This window comes from Larus michahellis, chromosome 2 (genome assembly GCF_964199755.1).
Source record: "Larus michahellis chromosome 2, bLarMic1.1, whole genome shotgun sequence".
Classification (NCBI taxonomy): Eukaryota; Metazoa; Chordata; class Aves; order Charadriiformes; family Laridae; genus Larus; species Larus michahellis.
Genome location: NC_133897.1, coordinates 36600236 through 36621519, shown reverse-complemented (window position 1 = coordinate 36621519; position 21284 = coordinate 36600236). Strand labels below are relative to the sequence as shown.

General features: G+C 38.7%; 1 protein-coding gene across 8 annotated transcripts in view; it reads left to right on the top strand.

The window, feature by feature from the left end:
• The window catches only part of OSBPL3 (oxysterol binding protein like 3), a 93952-nt gene extending 74117 nt beyond the window's left edge, over positions 1-19835 (top strand). For all 8 annotated transcript variants that reach the window (XM_074574876.1, XM_074574872.1, XM_074574873.1 and 5 more), the window contains 8 exons: positions 1179-1316; positions 4193-4256; positions 7251-7329; positions 9382-9526; positions 11028-11172; positions 11852-11978; positions 12552-12674; positions 14209-19835. In XM_074574876.1, coding sequence (XP_074430977.1) covers positions 1179-1316; positions 4193-4256; positions 7251-7329; positions 9382-9526; positions 11028-11172; positions 11852-11978; positions 12552-12674; positions 14209-14305 — 918 coding nt within the window. In that variant the 3' untranslated portion in view covers positions 14306-19835. The remainder of the gene's footprint in view (positions 1-1178; positions 1317-4192; positions 4257-7250; positions 7330-9381; positions 9527-11027; positions 11173-11851; positions 11979-12551; positions 12675-14208) is intronic.
• The last annotated feature ends 1449 nt before the right edge of the window (positions 19836-21284 follow it).

Here is a 21284-nt window from a genome sequence, read left to right as displayed (position 1 = left end):
AAGGGATTAAAAGCTCTCTAAAGCTAGAGATTGTCCCTTAAACTGACTTAAGCCTTTGCAACTCAATATATCTTATCTTAAAATGAGGTTATTAATGAATGTAAATAGCCGTGTTATAAATACTGTTTGAAAAGCCTCTTGCTCCATTCTGATGCTGTGCAAGGGTTACAATTTTGTGCCTGTTCTCAGGACAGAAGGTGTGGCTATTAACATGGGGTTTAGGTGCATGGCTTTTTTTGTTCTCTTGAGAACGTATGTTAAAAGGAAAAGGAAGTGAGCAGTAGTTGTTCATAGGGGAGTGAAAATAAGCTTTTCCCCTCCTTCCCACACCCAAGCGTCTGGAAATTGCCTCAGAATGGAGTATTCTTTGTCTTTGAGAAATTCCTGAGTCAAAATTAATGCTAGCTGTTTCATAGTAATTGTAATAGTTCATCAAAGAGCCGTTCTGAAGTGGATGTAGTTTCTGAAATTGTGAAAGGAGAGCGTCTACGTTTTCACGAGATGAGGAAAAAGAAATGAAAAGGGAGAAAAATGGTATGAGAGAGGCCTGAATTGAACAACCATAAATTCCAATTCCTCAGGTTTAGGAGGAATTATGCCTTAGCTGACTGCAAAAATTTGGAAGGGTTACCTGTGTCTCAGTCATAATCAAGAACAGTTTCACAATTAGGTAATAGCACACAGTAGATAAAAGGCAATTCAGTTCAAAGTGCATTAGAAATAGCAAACTTTGTGAAAACTTATCCCATGCTTCCTGTGCCATGTTTAGGAGATCCATAGAATCACAGACTATAATTAAAAAAGCCAGTTATAATACAAAATCTAACAGTGATTTTTAAGGTTACTGCTTTCAACTGTGTTGCAGAATGCTAAGTGGTTTCAGAGAGTTTTCAGAAATGCTGTTTTCAGTTGATTAAATTTGCAGGGCTTGACCCTAATAACTCCATCCCTGGACCATTGAATGACTCTCTGAAAACTGAATAATTCTCTAACGTGTGAGCTAGTGCTTAACTTGCAGGAGGCATTCACGTTTGTAGTCTGCAAATGATGGGGAAAAATACAGAATCTGATGTCAGGATAAGACCTTTTATTTCTTCTGTTAAATCAAATTATTTAGCAAAAATTGTGCATGGCTGTGGTAAATTATTTAATTAAAATTCCACATATGTTATTCACAGGTGTATATAGCTGCATTTGCAGTCTCTGCATATGCATCCAGTTACTACCGAGCTGGAAGTAAGCCATTTAATCCTGTGCTTGGAGAAACCTATGAATGTATTCGTGAAGATAAAGGTTTCCAGTTCTTTGCGGAACAGGTACTGTATGCTGCAACCCTTACATTTGCTACTTGATACACTGCTTAATTCTAAATGCGTGGCTGGAATCCTCTGGAATTAGGGGAAATACAAAATTACTTTACGTAACCTGAGCCCAGCAAAACTCAAGAGAGGTTGCAGCATTATAAATGAAGGAAATTGTTTTCTGAGGAAAGTCTGCTCACTCTGGGATGGAACATGTCAACCGGCAGCTGACAGTCGAGAAGCAAGGGCTGGCAGGCTGCCTACTACAGTAACTAGATAACTTGGTTAAGTAGAGTGCAGTTCCCCATGCTGAAATCTGATCACGACTGCAACAAGCATTCACATTCTTGTCATTTTCTTTTGTGTGTGATCATTAAAAATACTGTATCTTCAGCTGTTTAATGTCTTCTTTTATAACAAATATTTCCCTTGTGTGAGTCAATCAACCACTAGTATTTGCTATGGCACCGTGAAAATTTCTGCTTCCTGTCCAAATACTTTGTGGGCTGAGCCTTCCAAGTCTGGTGCCACAGCTTAGTAGGTGAGGGATGTATCCAACACATCAAGGTCTGAGTGTTTATGAAAATAGTTCCCCAGTAGGAGAATAATTACTAAGTATGGGTGAAAAATATTAAATTTAAACCAGCTAAGCTACCAAAATTGCTAAGCTTGAGACCTATCTTAAAAAGGGATAAAACTTAAATAATCTGGTGCCTAGCAGAGTAAGAATAATTGAAAGCTGTCTCATTCTGTCTAGACATAACAAAAAAAAAATACAAAAAGTGCAGTGAGGAAGGGTGTACAACCTAGAGATTTGATCCAAAAAAGCCTTCTAAGAGGCATCCTTTAGGAAATGAAAAGTGTTTTTCACCACCTCTGAAGATACAACATTTTGTACATTATAATTTAGAACTGACAAAAAGGAGTGCTGTTTTATCTTTCCATAGTCTTGGGAAATGTCACAGGCAAGAGTAAAAATAAGGGGAAAAAAAAGGCAAAACAGTCAAAGCAAGAATCAAATTTAAAGTTCAAGTAATATATCTGGTCCTTCATTGTGTTACTTCAGTTCTGAGATGATGTGTATAGAGCACTGCAGTGCTGAGTAAAGATTGGTACTGAGCTTAATGTTAGATTGAAATAAAGGAAGAGATTTTCCCCTGAATATTGGATTAATCAGTACAAAGGCTACTTTTTCTAAAGAGGAATTTTAATACATGAGGGGGCTTGGGCTATTAACAGCTATTGTTCTAATACACGCAATATGTGACATGAGTTTATAGAATGGTAAAGTTACTGTAATAGTATGGCATGGAGGAATATTAGGAAGGGAGGGCAATATAGGAGGAAAGAAATTTCATGCAGTTTGCAAGCATAAAATATTTCTCTTTGCATCAGGAGCTGTTGCTTATTGCTTGTTTGTGCAAGCATTTTGATGCTTACTCTAAATAACTTGTTAGTGCAGATAGTATGTAATCCATGAAACAGGTAGGAAAAATCTATAAAATAACAGAGATTCTGTTCTATTACAGAATTCTGTACTATTCTAAACTGTGAGTTTAGAATAACTCCACTTAGCTCCATGACCTTACTCTGGAATTATAACAGTTTAAGTGAGAGCTAAATTTAACCCATGAATTATAACGACATCTGGGGTTAATCTTAGTGCAGTATGTGAGAGAGAGTGTTGCTCTTGGGCAATTAGGGCATAGCTGAGAGTAATTAGTAGGGGTTTTTTGTTTGTTTTTTTAAACCAAGTAGAGGATGTTCAGTAAGTAACTGGATGCCTGCAGAAAAAGTGCTGGATAACATATTTGCAAAATGAGTAACAAAGAAGAAAGTAAAAGTGTATTTGATCCGTGTATGTGGTTAAGAAATTAAATTCATAGTGGGAAATAGCAATTTGACTTGAAAATAAAGTTGTCTGTCAAAAGAACAGTAGGCATTACACATCAAAGAGTTCGTCCTGGTCAACTGTTAGTCGTGTTCACCCAGAAGGGTATTATTTGCTAGTCCATTTTAATAGTCTGCATTATGTATTTCTTTATTTACTCACAGTCTTTGCTTTGCTGTTGTGGTGGTTGCTCTAATGTATGTGCTATTACCCAAAAGCTGATAAAATGCAGTGTGCGTGGTTAGAGTTTTGCACTAAAAAAGCCTGAAGTGTTACTACTACAGTAGTAGAGGTTTGCCAGATGGAATTTCATGGCTTGATATCTCCACCCGTGGCCCCCTCAGGGATGCTGATCACTGTGTCCTCCCTCATAGTCAGGGTTTTGTGGGTATTTACTGTACAGAAGAATTTGTCCCTTTGTTTGTTTTGCTTTTGTCTGTGTGCTTAAAGTGCAGCTTCTGTTAATATATTAAGGAGGCCCTAAGGGTAAATGTAGTTATCACATTAGAGACAAGGTACAAATATATAGTCAGATCTTCACTCGGTAAGCAAAATTCACAGTCCTTTTAAAATAAGGGCTTCCCATTTCTTTCAAGGCTTGGTAGGTCTCTGTACCTTATTAATCTCACTGACTCCCCCTTCAGGCCACAACTGCAAACGGAAAGTAAATGTTCAATTTGTAAATGCCATATATGAATGAATCATAGAATAATTTAGGTTGGAAGGGAGCTTAAAGACCATCTAGTTCCAGCCCCCTGCCATGGGCAGAGACACCTCCCACTAGACCAGGCTGCTCAAAGCCCCATCCAGCCTGGCCTTGAACACTTCCAGGGATGGGGCATCAACGGCTTCCCTGGGCAACCTGTTCCAGTGCCTCACCACCCTCTCTGAAAAATGAAGGAGGAAAAAAAAAAAAAGAACCCAAACCAAAATGACTGTTCAAGTGTTAATATGTTCTTTTCTTTTTTTTTTCCCCCCTCTTTTCATGTCTTGCTATTAGGTCAGTCACCATCCACCTATTTCTGCATGCCATGCTGAATCTGTGAATTTTGCTTTTTGGCAAGGTAACTCTTCAGTCAATCATTTACTTTTACAGTGTTCATAATATATTCATTGTATGTCTAACATGAAATATCTGAAATTGGGAAAAGGTGAAATCCCCTGCTTAAATTGTGTTGGAATGTCTTTAAGAAATGCTATCCTGTACTTACTTGCGTGCTTCTTACTGGGATGTTCTGCCATTATAAAATTTTCAAGGTTTGTTTTTAATTGATTATTCTTTTCATGTACAAACACCTGCATTCCTTTAAAATCAGGCTTGTTCTGGGGAGGGGGAGGGGGGTTCTTTAGTAAAGAAGATTTGTCCCTCAAGCTATTTGTAAAACAAACAAGCTAGAACACAGCTTGAAAAACCGCAAGTTAAACCCTGAGCCTTGTCAGATCTTGTAAACCTGTTCAGAGAAAAAATTCCAAAAATGAGCATAACAGCAAGGATAAATATATTTTCCATGTCTTTCTCTGCTGGTGTTATTACAGTATGTAAGATTTCGTGCTATTTGACTACTAATGTTGTGTTTCCATAAAACCTCTTTTGGAGCTTTGTTTGCTGTGTAACGCTGGTGAAGTTGTCAGCCAGTCACAGTACCTGCGTGGTTAGATATTTTTGGAGCATACACAGAACATAACTGTGCCTTTTAACTCAGTTAAAATCCTTCATGCAGCGGTTTCTCAATTCACAATGTAGCCGCATTATAACCTTTAATTCTGTTATGATTGACTCTGCTGACTTGATTATAGTTATTACGGATGGAGCCATACTGAACAGAAATTGGAACTCTGTCATTAGTCTGAGTTTAGTTATTCAATATAATTCTTTGCTTTGTTAACAAATTCAGGGACAAGAGTCCTTTTGTTCTTAGCCAAAAATCAGAGATCACCAAAAATTTATTCAGTTACTGAATTCTATATAAATAAGACTAGGTAGCAACCTGTCCTAATAAAAACCGATGAGACTGATTTGTTTAACAGATTTTTGACAACAGCTGTCACTCAACTGTTTTAACACTTGCATTTAGAGAACAAAGCTCTTCTGTAAACATGACAGCTGAGAACCTGATCAATGAGAAAGGGTCTAGGATTTGGTCTTGATTAGCGCGGGAGTCTCAGTCAGGGTACCGCAGGATTTTGGGGTTTGGTTTTGTTTTGTTTTTAAATGTGGCTAGTTGAGCTTTTGGGAGATCTAGGCAATGATTTTTTTCCAATGCAAACTCAGATTGTAAATGCTGTGGCCTCTTGTTATGGGGCTGTATTGACTTACGTGGAAAGATTAACATCAAGTTAATCATAAAGCTTGCTTGTCAATGAGGTAAGTTCTTTCTGTGTGCAAAGATCTTTTCAGTTACCATATTATCTCCTCAGCCGAAAAGGAGACAGTCCTCAGCCACATTGCCAGAGTAGTGCTGTCATCCCACCAGACGCTGACCTTCGTTCATCTGTTTCAACATCAAGAAATCTCTTGATCATCGCTAGTGAGCCAGAAGACTGGCTTCTGACAGGGACAGTTATTTTGGAAATAATTTTCCCTGACTTGTGAAGCTGACTCTGCTTTTGCAAAGGAGTGTGGACACATGAACAATGGAAAGGCAGAATAGAAAGTTCCAGCTATTACAGCATCTGTGCCTGAATTAGTCTGAGCATAGCTTTGAAAATAAAACTTCGCTTTTCTTAGTTGCCCTAAAAATGTTGCATGATCAAGTTACACACTGGTTCCCAAGATGTTTCCCATGTACTGATCTCTGTGGGACAGCTGTGGCATTTATGTGAACATAAAACATAACACAGTCTGATAATACAATTTAACTGTTAAACTCAGCAGGGTGTGCCTTTGCCCTTTTCTTCCCATCCCACTGCAGAAGAGAGAAAGCTAGTACAGAATTCAGCTTAACACCATAATAGTCAAGGTAGTTTTGGACCTCTTATTGTGCAGTATAGGAATCAAAACAGCCCAGCATCAAACTTCAAAAATTAAAAAACCCCAAAGGTCCTTTTGTCAAGTGACAAGGAAAGGGTTGCTTTTTTCGTGAGGAATTCTGCTCTATGTCCCATTCCAGCCTTTGCAATGGTAGGCAGCTTGGTGTGGCTCAGTCCTATCGCTTGAATATATATACTCAGGAGAGATGTAATTTCCTAACTATGGTTTGAGCATCTATCTCACAGTCAGCATTAACAGCTTCCCCCCACAGTTGCACAGGAAACGGTGTTTTGGTTTCCTTGTGTTAGTACTAGCATCTTTTTGAGACTAGAGAGGATTTTTTCTCTTTTTCAGATGGGGCAGGGAATGGCGTTCCTAGTGTCTAATACAGCAAGGATACCATTCCCTGCACTCTGAAGTCACTATGAAAGTTACTGCCTGATTATTGAGCCTAATTTAAACCTATACTCCTTCTGCCATGCTTCTCTGTCCATGTTTCTTTCTCTTCCAGGTGTTTTTGCTCGATAAATTTGGCTAAATTTGCATTGAGATTTGACGTCTTTTTTTTGAGAAATGACGTGGGACTCGGATGTGTCTTTCTGTGATTCAGACAAGATTTTAAAAGGCCAGTTAAACTTACAGAGGAAGTTGGAACTAAATCCCTCTGCAATTTTGTGCCTTTTGAAACATTCTTTTGCTTTTCCACTGTGAATGTTCTTAGTTGCTATATTTTTGTATTTGAAATCATGCTTTTGTTTTTGGAAATGTGTGCATTCATTCACTAGCAACTGAATTGCAGATAAATATATGCTGTCTATAGCTTATTCAAATTACTCTTTTGAAAAAGTTTTTGAGAGAGGACTTTTAAACCTGTTACTTTGCTATTTAGATAACCAATAATGTAATGAAAAAAAAAAAAGTCAAACAAAACCACGTTCTAAGAACCACAGAATTCTTCGAACATTATTATTATGCTGCACTTTGTTATTTTGAATTTCTGGAAAATAAAACAGAACCCAGAAATACAATGATTCACCCATGCTTATGACTAAGCCTGTCCTTTTTTTTTTTCCTCTTCCTGTTTCAGATGTAAGATGGAAAAACAAATTCTGGGGCAAGTCCATGGAAATTGTTCCAGTCGGTACAACACACGTAACTCTTCCAGCGTAAGTGCTGCACTCGTGCATTGCTGTTCACACACAGGCACAGACGTGTTTGCACACGCTGGAGCCACATTTATCATTTATCCAGATGAGAACAAGCTGTGCTGTGCCTTATTAGACCTTTGGAAGAATTGGTGATTACGATTTAGTTTAAGGGGAGGAGGGAAAAAACAAACACAAACAAGCCAAAACAAGAAGCATAAACCAGGGTTACAAAAACCAGAAGATGAATAAACATCATTGCTGTGTATCTTGAAAAAAGCAAAGTTGGTATTTTCATACTTCAGTTGAATTTCAAGGTTCACGCAATTTAACTCAAAGGGAGAAACTGCATGGTAGAGGAAGCTATGAATTCTTTTGCTTGTATTCAAGGTTTGGGGGAGCAGGTGTTGTGGCTGCTGTCTTTTGTACCTATATTTGTACAAACCCTCACTCCGTGTGGTCTTGGTCTGTAGGTGAAGCTAAATAGCTATCATCACTGCATAAATAATTATTGGAAGTGATAAACAGAACCAGTTGCATCGCTGATGTTTATTATCCAAGGAAGTAAGCAGCCACGGAGGTGAAGCATTGAGTATAGTTTAATTTTTATTTTTTTTAGTAGAAATCTGCAGTGTTCCTATGCTGGCTTGTCAGAGAGCTCATTATATATCAACAATTAAAATCCTTTAAAATTTGGCCTATATCCATTGTGTTTGCAGAACCAGGGGTCTAAAGGTTGAGTAGTGTTCCAATTAAATCTGTTTTCCAAAGAGAGTCTACAAAATTAATTATTCTGTCATCTGAAAAAAAGAAAAATAACCCAAGAACCTAGCACTTATCAGGCTAAGCGACTAAGCATGCCTTTTTCTTTTAAGTGCGTAGAATTGTGATATAGTAAGATAGTATCCAAAAGGTAATGTATAAAACATGTCGTGTTCATAGTGGCTACCCTAAGCTGTGCAGTGAAAGATCTTTAGGATGTGAGTGAGGGTTCAGAGACAAGGTAATTAATGGATTAGGGCCCATGGTGGGCTGATGAAGTGGAAAATAACCTGATTCATGTGTCATCTCCACGTGCTTGCTTGTATCCCTGTGTATCTGATGTAGAATTGGGTACAAAAAACGTACTGAGCCTGTAGGCAAAAGTGAAGCATTAGTATTAAGTTTTTTTCTGGAGCAAATACAGTGTTTTTAGCATGCGTAATAGAGCATGTGACCTGCAGGTAGGGGCAGGAAAACAAGTTACTGTGGGGTAAATTGGCTGCATATCTGCCAGTCTGTAAAAATTGTCCTTGTGCCTCCTCTTAGAAAGCACCAAGTAAAAGCAAGTGATTAAGGGGAGGGAAGGAAATATGCTAATATTCTTATGGGATGCGTGTGAGGCAGGTGCCTTAGTGAAACTGGTGCTTTGCGAGTTTACCCTTTACCTTACCAGTAGCAACTTGGCTATCAATATCCAGAACAAATTGTAGAATATATGTCTTCATGAGATTTTCCTTTTCTTGAAGTTTTATGAAGGTGTTTTGTAAGAACATATACTTCTTTAATAAAAGGTAAAATGTTGTATTACCTATTGGTATTTTTCATCTCCCCCTGGCAGCTGTCTTCTGATGTGCAACTGCATCTTGAACTACCGGGTGAGAACTTTTGCTCTTGCCTGAAATACACACATAGGCTCAGCCCTGAGAGCCTGAGCCAAGCTGTTCCACTCAATAAGCCTTCCGATGACTCTGGTGGCCCACGTCCTTGTGTTGTCAGCTGTCACTGTGTTACAAGCTGTGAAATGGGCATTTCGGCCAGTAGACGATATTAGAATGATTACTTTTGGAAACTTAAAACTGGCAAACAGGGGCAAGTAAATTGAGAGAAAACTGAGTTCAAGACCAAAGTTTACAGCAGAAGTGAAAAGGGTCTTCTGAGAGACAGGATTGTTGTCATACGGTTTGTTTTTGAGAAAAAAAAAAATGTTTTGTGGGGTTTTCCTAATCAAGTTCTGTGCAATTTTTTTTTCACAAGTTTATCAGCTTGTTTGAACATCGCATGAGATTTTTCTTGTGTGTATTTTTCTTACAGTTTTAGAGATCATTTCGCATGGAACAAGGTGACATCTTGTATCCATAACATCTTAAGTGGGCAAAGATGGATTGAACACTATGGAGAGATCATCATCAAAAATCTTAACGATGACACTTGCCACTGCAAACTGACTTTCATAAAGGTAACCACAGCAATGTCGGCAATGCCTTTTCTAACAGACACATCGGTGGGTGGACGGTCTCTGCTGGAGCTCAGTACAGCTGCTTACCAGCAGTTTTTTTCCTGTAGTTCTGCTGTAATTACCTGTGATTCTTTGAGAAACTTGTAACTCTGAAGAAACTACCACTCACTAGGTAGAGCCAGACGAGAAAGAGAAGCAACAGCTTTCTCAGGTGATTTCACTTGACATGCAGAAAAGTATGGGGAAAGGAAAGGAAGAAATGTGATCACAGAAGCATAGAATGGTTACAGTTGGAAGGGACCCTGAAGACCATCTAGTTCCAACCCCCCTGCCATGGGCAGGGATACCTCCCACTAGACCAGGCTGCTCAAAGCCCCATCCAGCCTGGCCTTGAACACCTCCAGGGATGTGGCATCCACAACAGGTGGACAAAAAACCTACTCTGTGTTTGATGAGAGAGGTAGGCATAAGGTGGTTTACCACATACCTTCTATTAACGTATTGTCATGTGCTGTGATGACATTCATTCAGCAATTGTAGAACCAGTGCTTACGTGGGGTGCTTCACCCAGTGCTCTTTTCTAGCCCTTTGCAGGTACTCGGAGGAGCTTAAGTGAGAGGCTGTGGTGTTACTCAAAGCTTTTGCTTCAGTACAAGGCATCAAGATATGACTTCCTCAGGATATGCCCTTATAACTGAAATTAAAATTAGGTTTTGGCAATAAATTACTTCTTCCTAGTAAGGCAAAATCAATGAAAACCTAAAATGATGCCAAAATTTATAACCTGAGAAATAGTTTTGCAAAGCATACTAGGAGATTTGCCTTAACCTGCACATTCTGCATCTGATTGCTGAAGAAAGGCTGTGTTTTACATAGGAACAGACCATATAGATACAAGCTAAGTACTTCAGCATACTTATGCAGCATGGCATGCTCAGCAGCAGAAGGAAAGCTTCCTTTTCTTATTTGTTTTCCTGAATTCTTTGTGGTTTCTAAGAAGCATGGGGGTGATTTTTTTTCCCAAATACTTATTTGAAAGTACTGTAATGTATTTGCAGAGTTGCAATGGATGTTTAGAGTTCAAATTTTAAAGATTGAGAGCCTGCAAACCTTACACCTTTGGTATTGTAAATTGTCTAAAGTGGAGATTACTGTGTCAGTTCCTTCTCTTCCTCTTCTTCAAATTCGGGGAAGATGTAGATAACTAAGGTGGGAGTCGGTCTTACTTGTCATTGGGCTAAATTCAAGATCAGCTATGCTTCACCCAGTACTGCCCTGAAAAAAGACAAACAAAATAAATACAATTCTCAATGCTAGTATTTTAATAAGCTGATTAATAGTACTAACAGCAGTTGTTTGCATATGATATTGTAATGCACACCTAAACGAATAGGTTTCATTTCAGAAAACCACTCTACAGCACGGTGCTACTGATGTGGCAAAATCACTCACACTTGATCTCTTATGCACCTTTTTTTCCCCTTGTTTCTTCTAATTCTAGGCAAAGTATTGGAATCCAAATGCACATGAGATTGAAGGCAGTGTCATGGATAAAGCCGGGAAAGTTGTGCATCGACTCTTTGGGAAGTGGCATGAAAGTTTATACTGTGGGACAACTTCATCTTCAAACTGCATATGGAGAGCAAGTTAGTGATCAGAATGGCTGAAGTACAGAACTTAACGTCTGCTTGAGAATAAGCTTACTGTTTTTATCTCTTTATTAGGCCCCAACTTCTTGGTATTCCTATCTGGAATATGAGATTTTTGTCAAGCATTTAAAATTTAGACTAGAAGAATACATCGTTTAACTTAAATAATATGGAGAACTTAATCCCATGGTTTCCTGCATTTTCTCTGTTGCCCCCTATTTTCATATTTGGGTATGAAGTGGGTATTGAGGACTCCAAAAGGAAGAGAAGAAAAAAAGGAACAATGCCCGCCACTTTTTGTGTAGAGGAGTGTTGTGTATTTCAGGTATTAAACACTAGAGGATAGCCCACAAAGCTCAATTCTGTAATGACAGCCATATATGAACTTCTCCCAAACTCATGGAGTTTTGTCTACTGTAGTTGGAAAAAGCACTATGATAATACCACCACCTTCTCTCAGTTGTGCTCTTATTCAGCTGAGAGAACAGAAGCCTGTTTTGTTGTAGTGCAGTTATCAAGGGGGATGTTCTCTTTTGTCACATTATTAAAAACCTCTTAATTCCCCAGAACTGAGAGCATGGTTCAGAGATGAACAAAGGACTGAGGGGAGCTTGGAATTTTCCTTCTAAAGATAATAGGATTTAATGGGAATTCTGAATGTTCTCTTCTTCTGTAGATCCGATGCCTAAAGATTATGAACAGTGGTATGGATTTACTCAATTTGCACTGGAGTTAAATGAACTGGATCTGCAAACTAGGTCGTTACTCCCATCCACTGATACACGTTTTAGGCCGGACCAAAGGTAAGAAGTTTTAACTCTTAAATATCTTCCTCAAATAGCTCTTAATCTTCTGTACACTCACTTTACCCTAAGCTCAGACAAGTTTGTGTAGATACTTGCAGTGTGTTTCTATTTCTACGTTAACGTGCACCTGAAAAAGGCATTTTAATCACTTATCAAGAGATGGTCTAGTCATTATGGACCAGAGTTTCCTAAAATTGGCTCTTGCATGTGTCTAGATAACTGCTTTTCCAAAGATGTTAAAACTTCAGTACTTCAGGTACTTGATGTTGAGCATACTGTGTTTGAGTAACCAAAAACTGAGATACTTGAAATGTCTTTCTGCGGTGGAATTCCTACTGTTGATAACTTCCAAGGGAAAGAATATAATGTAACAATGATTCTGAGCTTGTAATGAGAGTCACTTTTCCTTAAGTACTTTTTGATAGTGCTGTTGTCTGCAGATGTAGCTGTTTACCTTTCAAACACTGTGAACTGCCTGCTGTAAAAATTAGATTCTGGAGTTCTACAGGACCTGTCAAAGATGGGGTACAGGAGCACCAATTGTGTCTTTTATCCCTGATGGTGCTACAGGTTTCTAGAAGAAGGGAATATTGAAGGAGCTGAAATGCAAAAGCAGAGGATCGAGCAGCTACAGAGAGAACGACGGAAGGTGCTGGAAGAAAACAATCTAGAGCATCAGCCTAGATTTTTCAGGTACTATATAATAATTAGCGTATAATGTAATTTATTGAAATTCTTATTATAATTCTGGTTCTAAACCGCCATAGAGCAGAATCCAGTATTTTCCAGGTTTCTTTTATATTCTTGATTTTTGTACTTTGTCAATGTAGAACACTCAAGACATAGTTAAAACTCAGAATTATATATTGCTTTTTCATTAGTGCATCCCTGAAATTCTAATTTTTTTTGCCTTGATGGTGATTGATAGTCTACGTTTGAATTTGCTTGAGTGAATGTAGCATCTTTGATTCTTTCAGGCAAGGTGAAGTAGCTGGCTTTAGCTTAATTACCTCTGCTGAACTTCTGTTGAATTCAGTGGGATTGCCTTGTGCAGAAGCGTGCAGATTTGGAGACTTTCATTTCCAGGGCTATTTTTGAACGTGTTTCCCCTATATGATAGGGAGACAATTATGATTCAGAGGGCACTTCATTTCTTCCTGTTGTAAATCAATTAATGGGAGACTTCAGCCATCAAAAGACAAAAAAGAATGCTAGTGAGGACATGGCCTTTTCCCCTCCAGCTCCTCTGTTCTCTGGCAATGAGAGAGCTGGAGCCAAGGTGAATGTTGTATGGGCCTATGTATCACAGTTAACAGATCTGGGATCCTAATTTTTTTCTGGATCGATAGATACTGTATTTCTGATGAGCACAGAAAAGTTTAAAATAGGTGCAAAAAGGAAATGCCTCAGACCACTACTTGTAGAAGGAGCTGGTGAGCTAACTCATCACGTCGATCATGCCAGCCGAAGAGAAGCAAATGTTGCTTCCAGCACGCTAAAAAGACAGGATAGAGAAAAAGTCTAATACTTTGTAACTGTATATTCACAAGGAGGAATGTGAATGCTGGTGAGGATTTGAATCCTCACAATGAGGATTTGAAAACTGAGATTCGTGCTGTAGATTTAAATAACAGAATAAAAAAATTAATTACTATATAGCAAAAGCGTTACCCAGTGTTAGAGTAGATATGAATTATGCATTTGGCTTTTCAATAGTGATTTCTCTCTTTAACAAATCACAAGCCTTGATTTACTTAAAAGAATAATTTGCTGCTGTGCCAAAAATGTTGTACGCTAGATTAAAAGCAGAGGCACAGGATCGAGTGCAACGAGTCTCACCTCTTGACTGAGAGCTACAGGCTCTCTTTATGTAATAACCGTGGTGAGCCATCTTTGGAGACGTAAAAGGAAAGTTTCCACATTCCACTCAAAGCTGCCTTTGAGACCACGAAAATAAGCCTGGGCTGTAGTTTTAAGTGCTAAGCACTGGCATGTGACAGTGAAATAAAGAGTGTTGATCTCAGCTGAACACGAGGCTGCTGAGGTGCGTCTCCGAAGCCCAGTGCAAACATACCAGTTCCGCTCCCCGAGCTGTATCGCCTTGTTTGAAGGTGCCCGGTTCATGGGCTGGATTGGGTATCTGTGCATAGTGCTACATTGCATTACACAGCATACGTATGGAAAATATAAGCTTTACATTTAAGGCATTTGTTTTAATCTTTGATAGGAAATCCAACGATGACTCCTGGGTGAGCAATGGAACCTACATGGACCTTAGAAAAGAACCTGGTTTTTCCAAACTGGACAATCCTGTCCTCTGGTGAAAGAGGAGCCAGCTGAAGATATTCTGTGCTATATTCTCAGATCTGATGTAAATGAAGTATATATAAAATATATCTATATATATACATCTATATATATATACACACACACATATAATATATGTGTGGGCCGTGTGTATGTGTGTAAGTGTGCATATCTCCGGAATTGTGCTTAATTTAGAATCTGATAATTCATTTGTTTTCTTTACTCTGATTATTGCAGTGATTGTTTGAATGTATAAATACCCTAACTTCTTTTTATAAAATATTTAATAAATAGTGATGAATGTTAACAGCGAGAGGGAAAAGAGGAGCTTTTACACTACTTTTCCAATGTGTAATAATGTCAGTTCTGAATTAACTTATGCCTTATTGAATTGCATTGGAGACAGTAGCATCAGCATCTCCTAGCTGTGCCGAGGAATCAGAGGGCAAGCCTTAGTAACTCAAACTGTAAGTAGGCTTCCACAGTTCAATGAGTAGTTCAGCTGGTTTTGGGCTGGTATAAATTGCTAAAACAGATTATCAGCTGGTGCTGGAATCTGAGTATGATCCTTTCCTGCCTGTAGAAATGATTTAAATAAGCTTTTGTTTCTATTAGCTTTCTTCTTAGCATTATGGAAGAGGTGGTTCTGAGCTTACATCAGTGGTTCTACTGCCTTATACATAAACTCTACCCGGCTAAATGTAGTGCTAGAAATTCAGGATTCGCCAAAATTTTCCACTGGGAATCTTCAGATTTTATAGCCCCCAACAGGGCAAGAGGAGGAAATCCTTTGTACATAATGCTTGAGCACTGACTAGATGGAGAAGCTCTCTCTTTTTCCAGTAAGTAAAATCTATACAGAGCACGAAATCCTGTGCTTCCATAGCTTCATTTGTTTTTATTAACCTAAAAATTGCAACAGTAAGACTTTTTAAAAGGTAAGCAAACTGATTGTTTTAAGCTAGAAATTTTTTCTTAGTATTTTGATATTTTCTACCTCTTAAGAAATAAACAGCATATTTAAGATCTTATATTTAAAAAATGACCATCTGCCTTATGGAGAAGTGTATGGAGTCTTTGATCTTCCTCTGTTTGTTTGTTACGTTCAGATAAACATTCAAGTGTCTTGCACTAAATCAATTGCATCTCTTTCCTGTAATTTTATACGTACGGCTAGATTTGTGAAACTACTAAACTATAGGTCAGACATTTAGCAGGAAACAAATGTAGCAGAAGTCGCACTTTTGAATGAAGATTATAGAGACAGGCAGTATTTTTTGGTTTTTCCATCAAATCACAATGGCACAGGCATTAACAGAATAACTTTCATTCCTACCTATCTGCAACTCCAGCCTGACACATGATTCAAATCTGTTCTATGTGTCTGTGACTCTGGCAACAACGCAGTTTCCAAGTTCAGATCTATATCCTGTCAACCCTCACCCCCCACCCCCCGCTTCTTTTTCTTACATGCCACTTTAATGACACAAAATAAACCCAAATGTTGTTGGCATGTTTAACTGGCTTATGACTGGACCAGTCGGAGAGGGCATGGATAAGGGAGACTCCTAGGGGCACTAGTAGCTTAGAAAAGTTTGCGCTTTACTGTGTGCTGCATTGTTCTGAAGAAAACCCATTAAAAATGGACAATGTCTTATATGTAACATGAAGGAAATACTGTGAATGCTTCCATTTTAAACCAAATCACTGATGTCGGATTAGATGTATATTTGAATTTTGCTTTCTGTTACCTTGAAGCCCCATTGTCTTCGAGGCAGAGGAATTGCTCTTTCAACCTTCTTCACTTTGCCCAGGAACTCTGCCTCACTGTAATTTATTACCAAAGAAGTTAGCATAATTCTTCCTATTTAATACATCTTTTAAAGACTGGACTACTATGCCAGCAGCTTACAATAAGGCAAGGTTCACGTCAATATGAAGACAAAATCTGGGCTTTGATGTCAAAGGAGATCTTAACCTTTGGGGGCTGTTTGGCTTTTCAAGGAAAGTGAGGATCTCTTCATGGCTTGTTCCCTTCCCAGCATTTTATTCTTGTATTGACAGTCAGCACTTGGCACAAAAATGAGTTGATATTTGTAATTATCCTTGCTGTTGGTAATTACCATTTATACTAAAAATAACATTCATTTAACAACAAAAGAGGGTAGGGGAAATAGAAAAAAAAAGTTTTTAAGAAAGGGAGAAAAATTTGTGGAGGATGCATTAAACCTGCTCATCATCATATTTGGCAGCTACTGTCGTTACTGTCTGATCTGATTGCTGGGTTTGTATTTTCTATGTATGGAGCGGATTTCTCCATACTTTGTATATGACCTAATAGTTGATAGCATCTGAAGTTAAAGGATTAGAGGCCCAAAAGGCAAAGTTTAAGAATTGTAACACATTAAAATCAGCAGGTGTTAAACTCAACTACTCTCATATTGGGTGTTTGAGTCATGATTTTTGAGAAATCAGACTGGCAGTGTTGCCTTGTATCTTACAGTCTAAAATGTCAAAAATACATTTGATGAATAACAGGAAGCATTAGGCTGAGTGGTGCCTTATATAAAATTTTCTTCAGCAAAATTCCCATATCAAGAAGGGAAACTTCAGAATTTTACTATCTCCTATCTCCAGAAAAATAATGCCTGAGAATAATCCAGGGCATTTCTTCAATACATGAAGCAAAATCATTGCACCATAGCTCCTTTTGTAAATCTGTAATACACATCTGCAAACACCACGTAACCAGTTGTGAATGATCCTCTGACACCGTGTTTCCAACTGCAGTATAGTTATCCCTGCTTAATTTTGTATGAAACAATTGGGTTTAGTTGTTAAACTCCTGTGACTGTGTATTAAGAAGTAGAAGAAAATTGTCTTGATGTTACTTCTCTGTATTTCTGCATAAAAATATATTCATAATTCACAAACCTTAATATACTCTATACAGTTATTCTTGGTAAAATATGAAATTTTGGTAACTTTCTTCCCCAAAACTTCAGATGTATTAATGGGTGCAAAACTTATATTAGCTTTCTGCAATATAAGACAGCTCTTGTTTTTAATAACTGACATTGAGGAACTTTTTTTTCCCCTATTTCTACCCTGAATGGTAAAAAGAAGGTATCGGGCAACATACTGCTTCCTTTCATACGCAGCAGTGATCCCCAAGCTGTTCAGCTCAATGGATCGGTCTTAAAATTTCCTGAGGAACATTGCTTGCTGTTACAGCTCTTTTATAAGCATTACTTAATTTTATTTTGGAGGGCAGTTTGAGAACACTTATCTAGCACTGCCTTTCTTTGTGTACCCCGCTAAAAACTTAGGTCAAGACGACGGAGCAGCTCAGGCCTTGGGGTGTTAAACACTGTCTCGGTTTTCAAATTAAGCAGCAAAGAAATAAAAAAAAAATCCAGGCAAATAGTGTTCATAGGAACAGAAACGCACAGCTCTACTTCCAGATTTGCAGACTTGACACTTAGGTTCTGGTTTTGGTACAGTGTAAGTTTGTGATTGTGAAACAGCGTAGCTTGTTTAGGAGGCCACTCTTGGTAGTAGCATAAAGGGCCCTCTAGACCGAGTGGAACTGGAGAGCACCAGTAAGCATTGCATTCCTCTGAATCTCTGCTCCCTCAGATATGCTTTATGTGTTCATTTGCCAGCACTGATTTACTTCTTTTAGATGCTTTTTGAAATACAGATCCAGTAAAGTACTTAAGTTCTTTATACAGAGCTTGGAAAATTAGATGCATCGAAGGAAGAGCGAAAACAGCCAAAATTTTGAGAAGGAAACATCCCAGAGGTCTGTTCTTCCACCAAGAAGTTTTCTTTGAAGGGACTGGAAGTAGGATAGCTGCTTTCTTTTAAAACCTGGCCCCTGGAGGGGGTGATGGCTGCAAACACGGTCACCTTATTATTTGGCAGTTAAGTGTTGAAGCCAGATCGCTGTACAGAAAGGAACACAGATTCATGGGGCCAGAACGTACAACCAGGGACAGCTTTCAGGCTGGACAAAGGTCCAGTGCTGGTCTCAAAAACAAAACCCAAACAAAACCCCAAAACCAACCTAACAAAAACCTCACCCCTTCTCATGCCCTAGACCCTCTCCACCCTCGCTTTCCCTCAGCTGTTTACAGTCCTCTTTAGGTTTTCTATGTGGCCCCTTATATCTAAAAATCCTTATTCAGTGTCCCATTTTTCTCTATTAAAAGAAAAAAAGCAGAAAAATAGGAAAGCAGTCAATTCTAACAAGCTTTTAAATGACAAATCATGCCTAAAAACTGTCATTAACAACTTTCCCCGTAAACATTGTGCCCTACTTCTGTATCTTTTCCTTGACTGTGCACAAGACTTTCTTCCCACCTGCGCTCTGGAGTCAGACCTGGTAAGGGTAGTACGCTATGGAAATGTGCAGGTACATCTGCTCAGCATACGCCTAATTAATGTCCTTGCATCTGCTTTTGTGTAAATCTCTTCTGTCATCTCTCTAGGTGACCAGCTTTGCAGAGGAGGAAATTTTCAGCATATCTTATTTTGTTCAGTACAGCTTTATTTTTTTTTGTGTGCAACTCATACAGAGGGGGCAAGCTGAAGAGGAGTGCAAAACTTGTCCCACAGTGCATATATAATAGAGAGAAGGATGAAATCCAACTTCTCCCCATAACTGAATACATCTTGCAAGGGCTAGAGTCAGATGGTGCTATTCAAAGGAGTGAAGTTAAAATGGAACGGGTTTTTTTTTTGGTTGAGCATGTTTTCATTCATGGATTATGCCTACTATAAATAAAATTCACAGTATTCACTAACTCATCCTTTCTATTTTCTAGTTACTGGTGGGTACAACTTACTCCAGCAGCTGTGGGTTCATAAGAAACTGCACATGTTATCTGGCTTATCTGTTGAAACTTAGCAAATGCTGTAACTTATCACCAAATGTATTATTGTACTGCTCAGTGCTTAGAGACTGTTCTTGCTGCAGCTTTTGAAAGCAATAAGAGAAATTTTCCAGATAAATAGTTGCCATATGTTAAAAAATTATTTTAAGCAGTTCTTTTTTTATATAAATTGTGGATTTGGTGCTTTTGTTGTATAAAACAAAACTGTATTAAAGCTCATGGGAATGTTTGGTAGGTCGATCCACAAGGGATGATGAGCTCCTTCAGCTCCGCACCTTTGAGACAGGTGGTATCCCTGAGATTCAGGCAGTCCTGTATTTATGTTAACAGTATTTTACTAGTTCCGGTCTTGGAAAAACATACCACGTGTATGAGGTATTACATACGCAAAGCTACTAAATGCTGAATTTGTTGTTTGTTTTGATAGGGCATTAGTGATTTCAGAATGAAGAAAGGTATCTTATGTGTTAGAATTATCACTGACTTTCAGATTTCTGAGAAAACTTTCTGTAGTCAGGATCATTCCTGTTTTCTGCTTCACTTACTCCAAAAATTTGTAACAATGTTGGAGCACCTTGATGCGCAATTTGATTTATTATTTTTGTCTCTGTAACCAATTTAGTTGGATGTTAATAAATCATACTTGCAAAAGGCCATAGAGCACCCTGACTTTTTCCCAGGGGTCGTAAGCATCTTTCTTCAAAGGTTGTTAGTGACAGCTGAAATAAGTCTAGCTGCTGTAGTGATCTGTGCTTTTTACACTTTCCAAAATGGCAAGTATGAAAGAGCTTCCATCTGCTAGAAGCCTTGTTTATCGCTCTTACAATCTGTCCGGTAGTTGTGCAATGTTCCAGTTGTTTACCAGTTACCTGCATGCACTGTACAGCACTGTCACGTGGTTGTTATGCCAGACACTGGGGCAGGGAAAGGGATAAGCTGATGGAATTCATTTACAGCTGGAAGGTGATTCTTAAAAGCAGGTTTTAGTAGACAGATGTGCAGCATAAATGTTATGCTTCAGCATGAATGTGGAAACCACAAACCACATGTTCTCCATAAAACAACTTTTAAAAACAAGGAAACATAGCTTTTACTGGATAAAATAAATAAGTGGAAGGAAAGGGTATCGATGTGGTGTTTTCTCCCTTAGAGATGGTGATTCAGGATGGCTCTGCCAATCAGATCTCAACTACGTCTCACGGTCCCACCATATGCGCATAAGAAGCAATACAGATGGATTAGGATCTTGAAAAATGTGGGAGTACAGGGAGTGTAATTCCTGACCAACATGTAATTCCAGTTCTGCAGCACTTCCCAGACTCGGTGTGTACAAAGATTTGGTGGGAGGGAGCATGGAGGTTCCAGGAAGAGCTGGGAAAATTGGATCAATAACTCTGTTACCATGCAAAATAACCTCAGCTGTTGTACATGGCAGAATAAGCATAGAGGCCAAAAGAAAAACAGCTTTTATAGTGGGGAGAATCAGCTCCTGTTTTTTGAAATCCAGCCATTTTGGTTCTGTATTGGGTGAAGAATTTTGGAACTTATCGTGTCAGCGGGAATCACTTCACTGCTGATTAATTTCATAGAGATCTAATATGCTTTAATTGGTACCTGAAATAACTAGCATTTAGTCCAAGTTGCTGGGAAAAGAGCAGTTTACAGAAGCAGTAATGTGTTTTTTTTCATAATTATAAAAGGGAGAGGAAGATGGCAAGGGATCCTCATTATCGGTGCCCTGATCATGAACACCGAGGGTGGCAGGAACTTCTCTTACAGAGAAGTGGGTATGGGGTGAATCCCCCGTGATTGCCCCTGGGGCTAATACCATGCCAAGTACCCAGGTGTGGCCAGTGCTACCCAGACAAAACAGGCTGCTCTCCCCTCCAGAAGTGTAAGGTAAACTTGTCTCGTATGGACCTCGCATCCAATTTGTGTTTAAGCTCAGCTGTCTCTTCATTTACAGTAACGTCTATTTTAAAGTCATTTTGCTTACTGCAAGATGATTCAAACCACCACAGCGTGAGGAAAAACACTGACAGCTGAGCAAAGCTTGCGCTGCGTAGTAACTGACACATCTTGGCTTCTTTTTATTTTT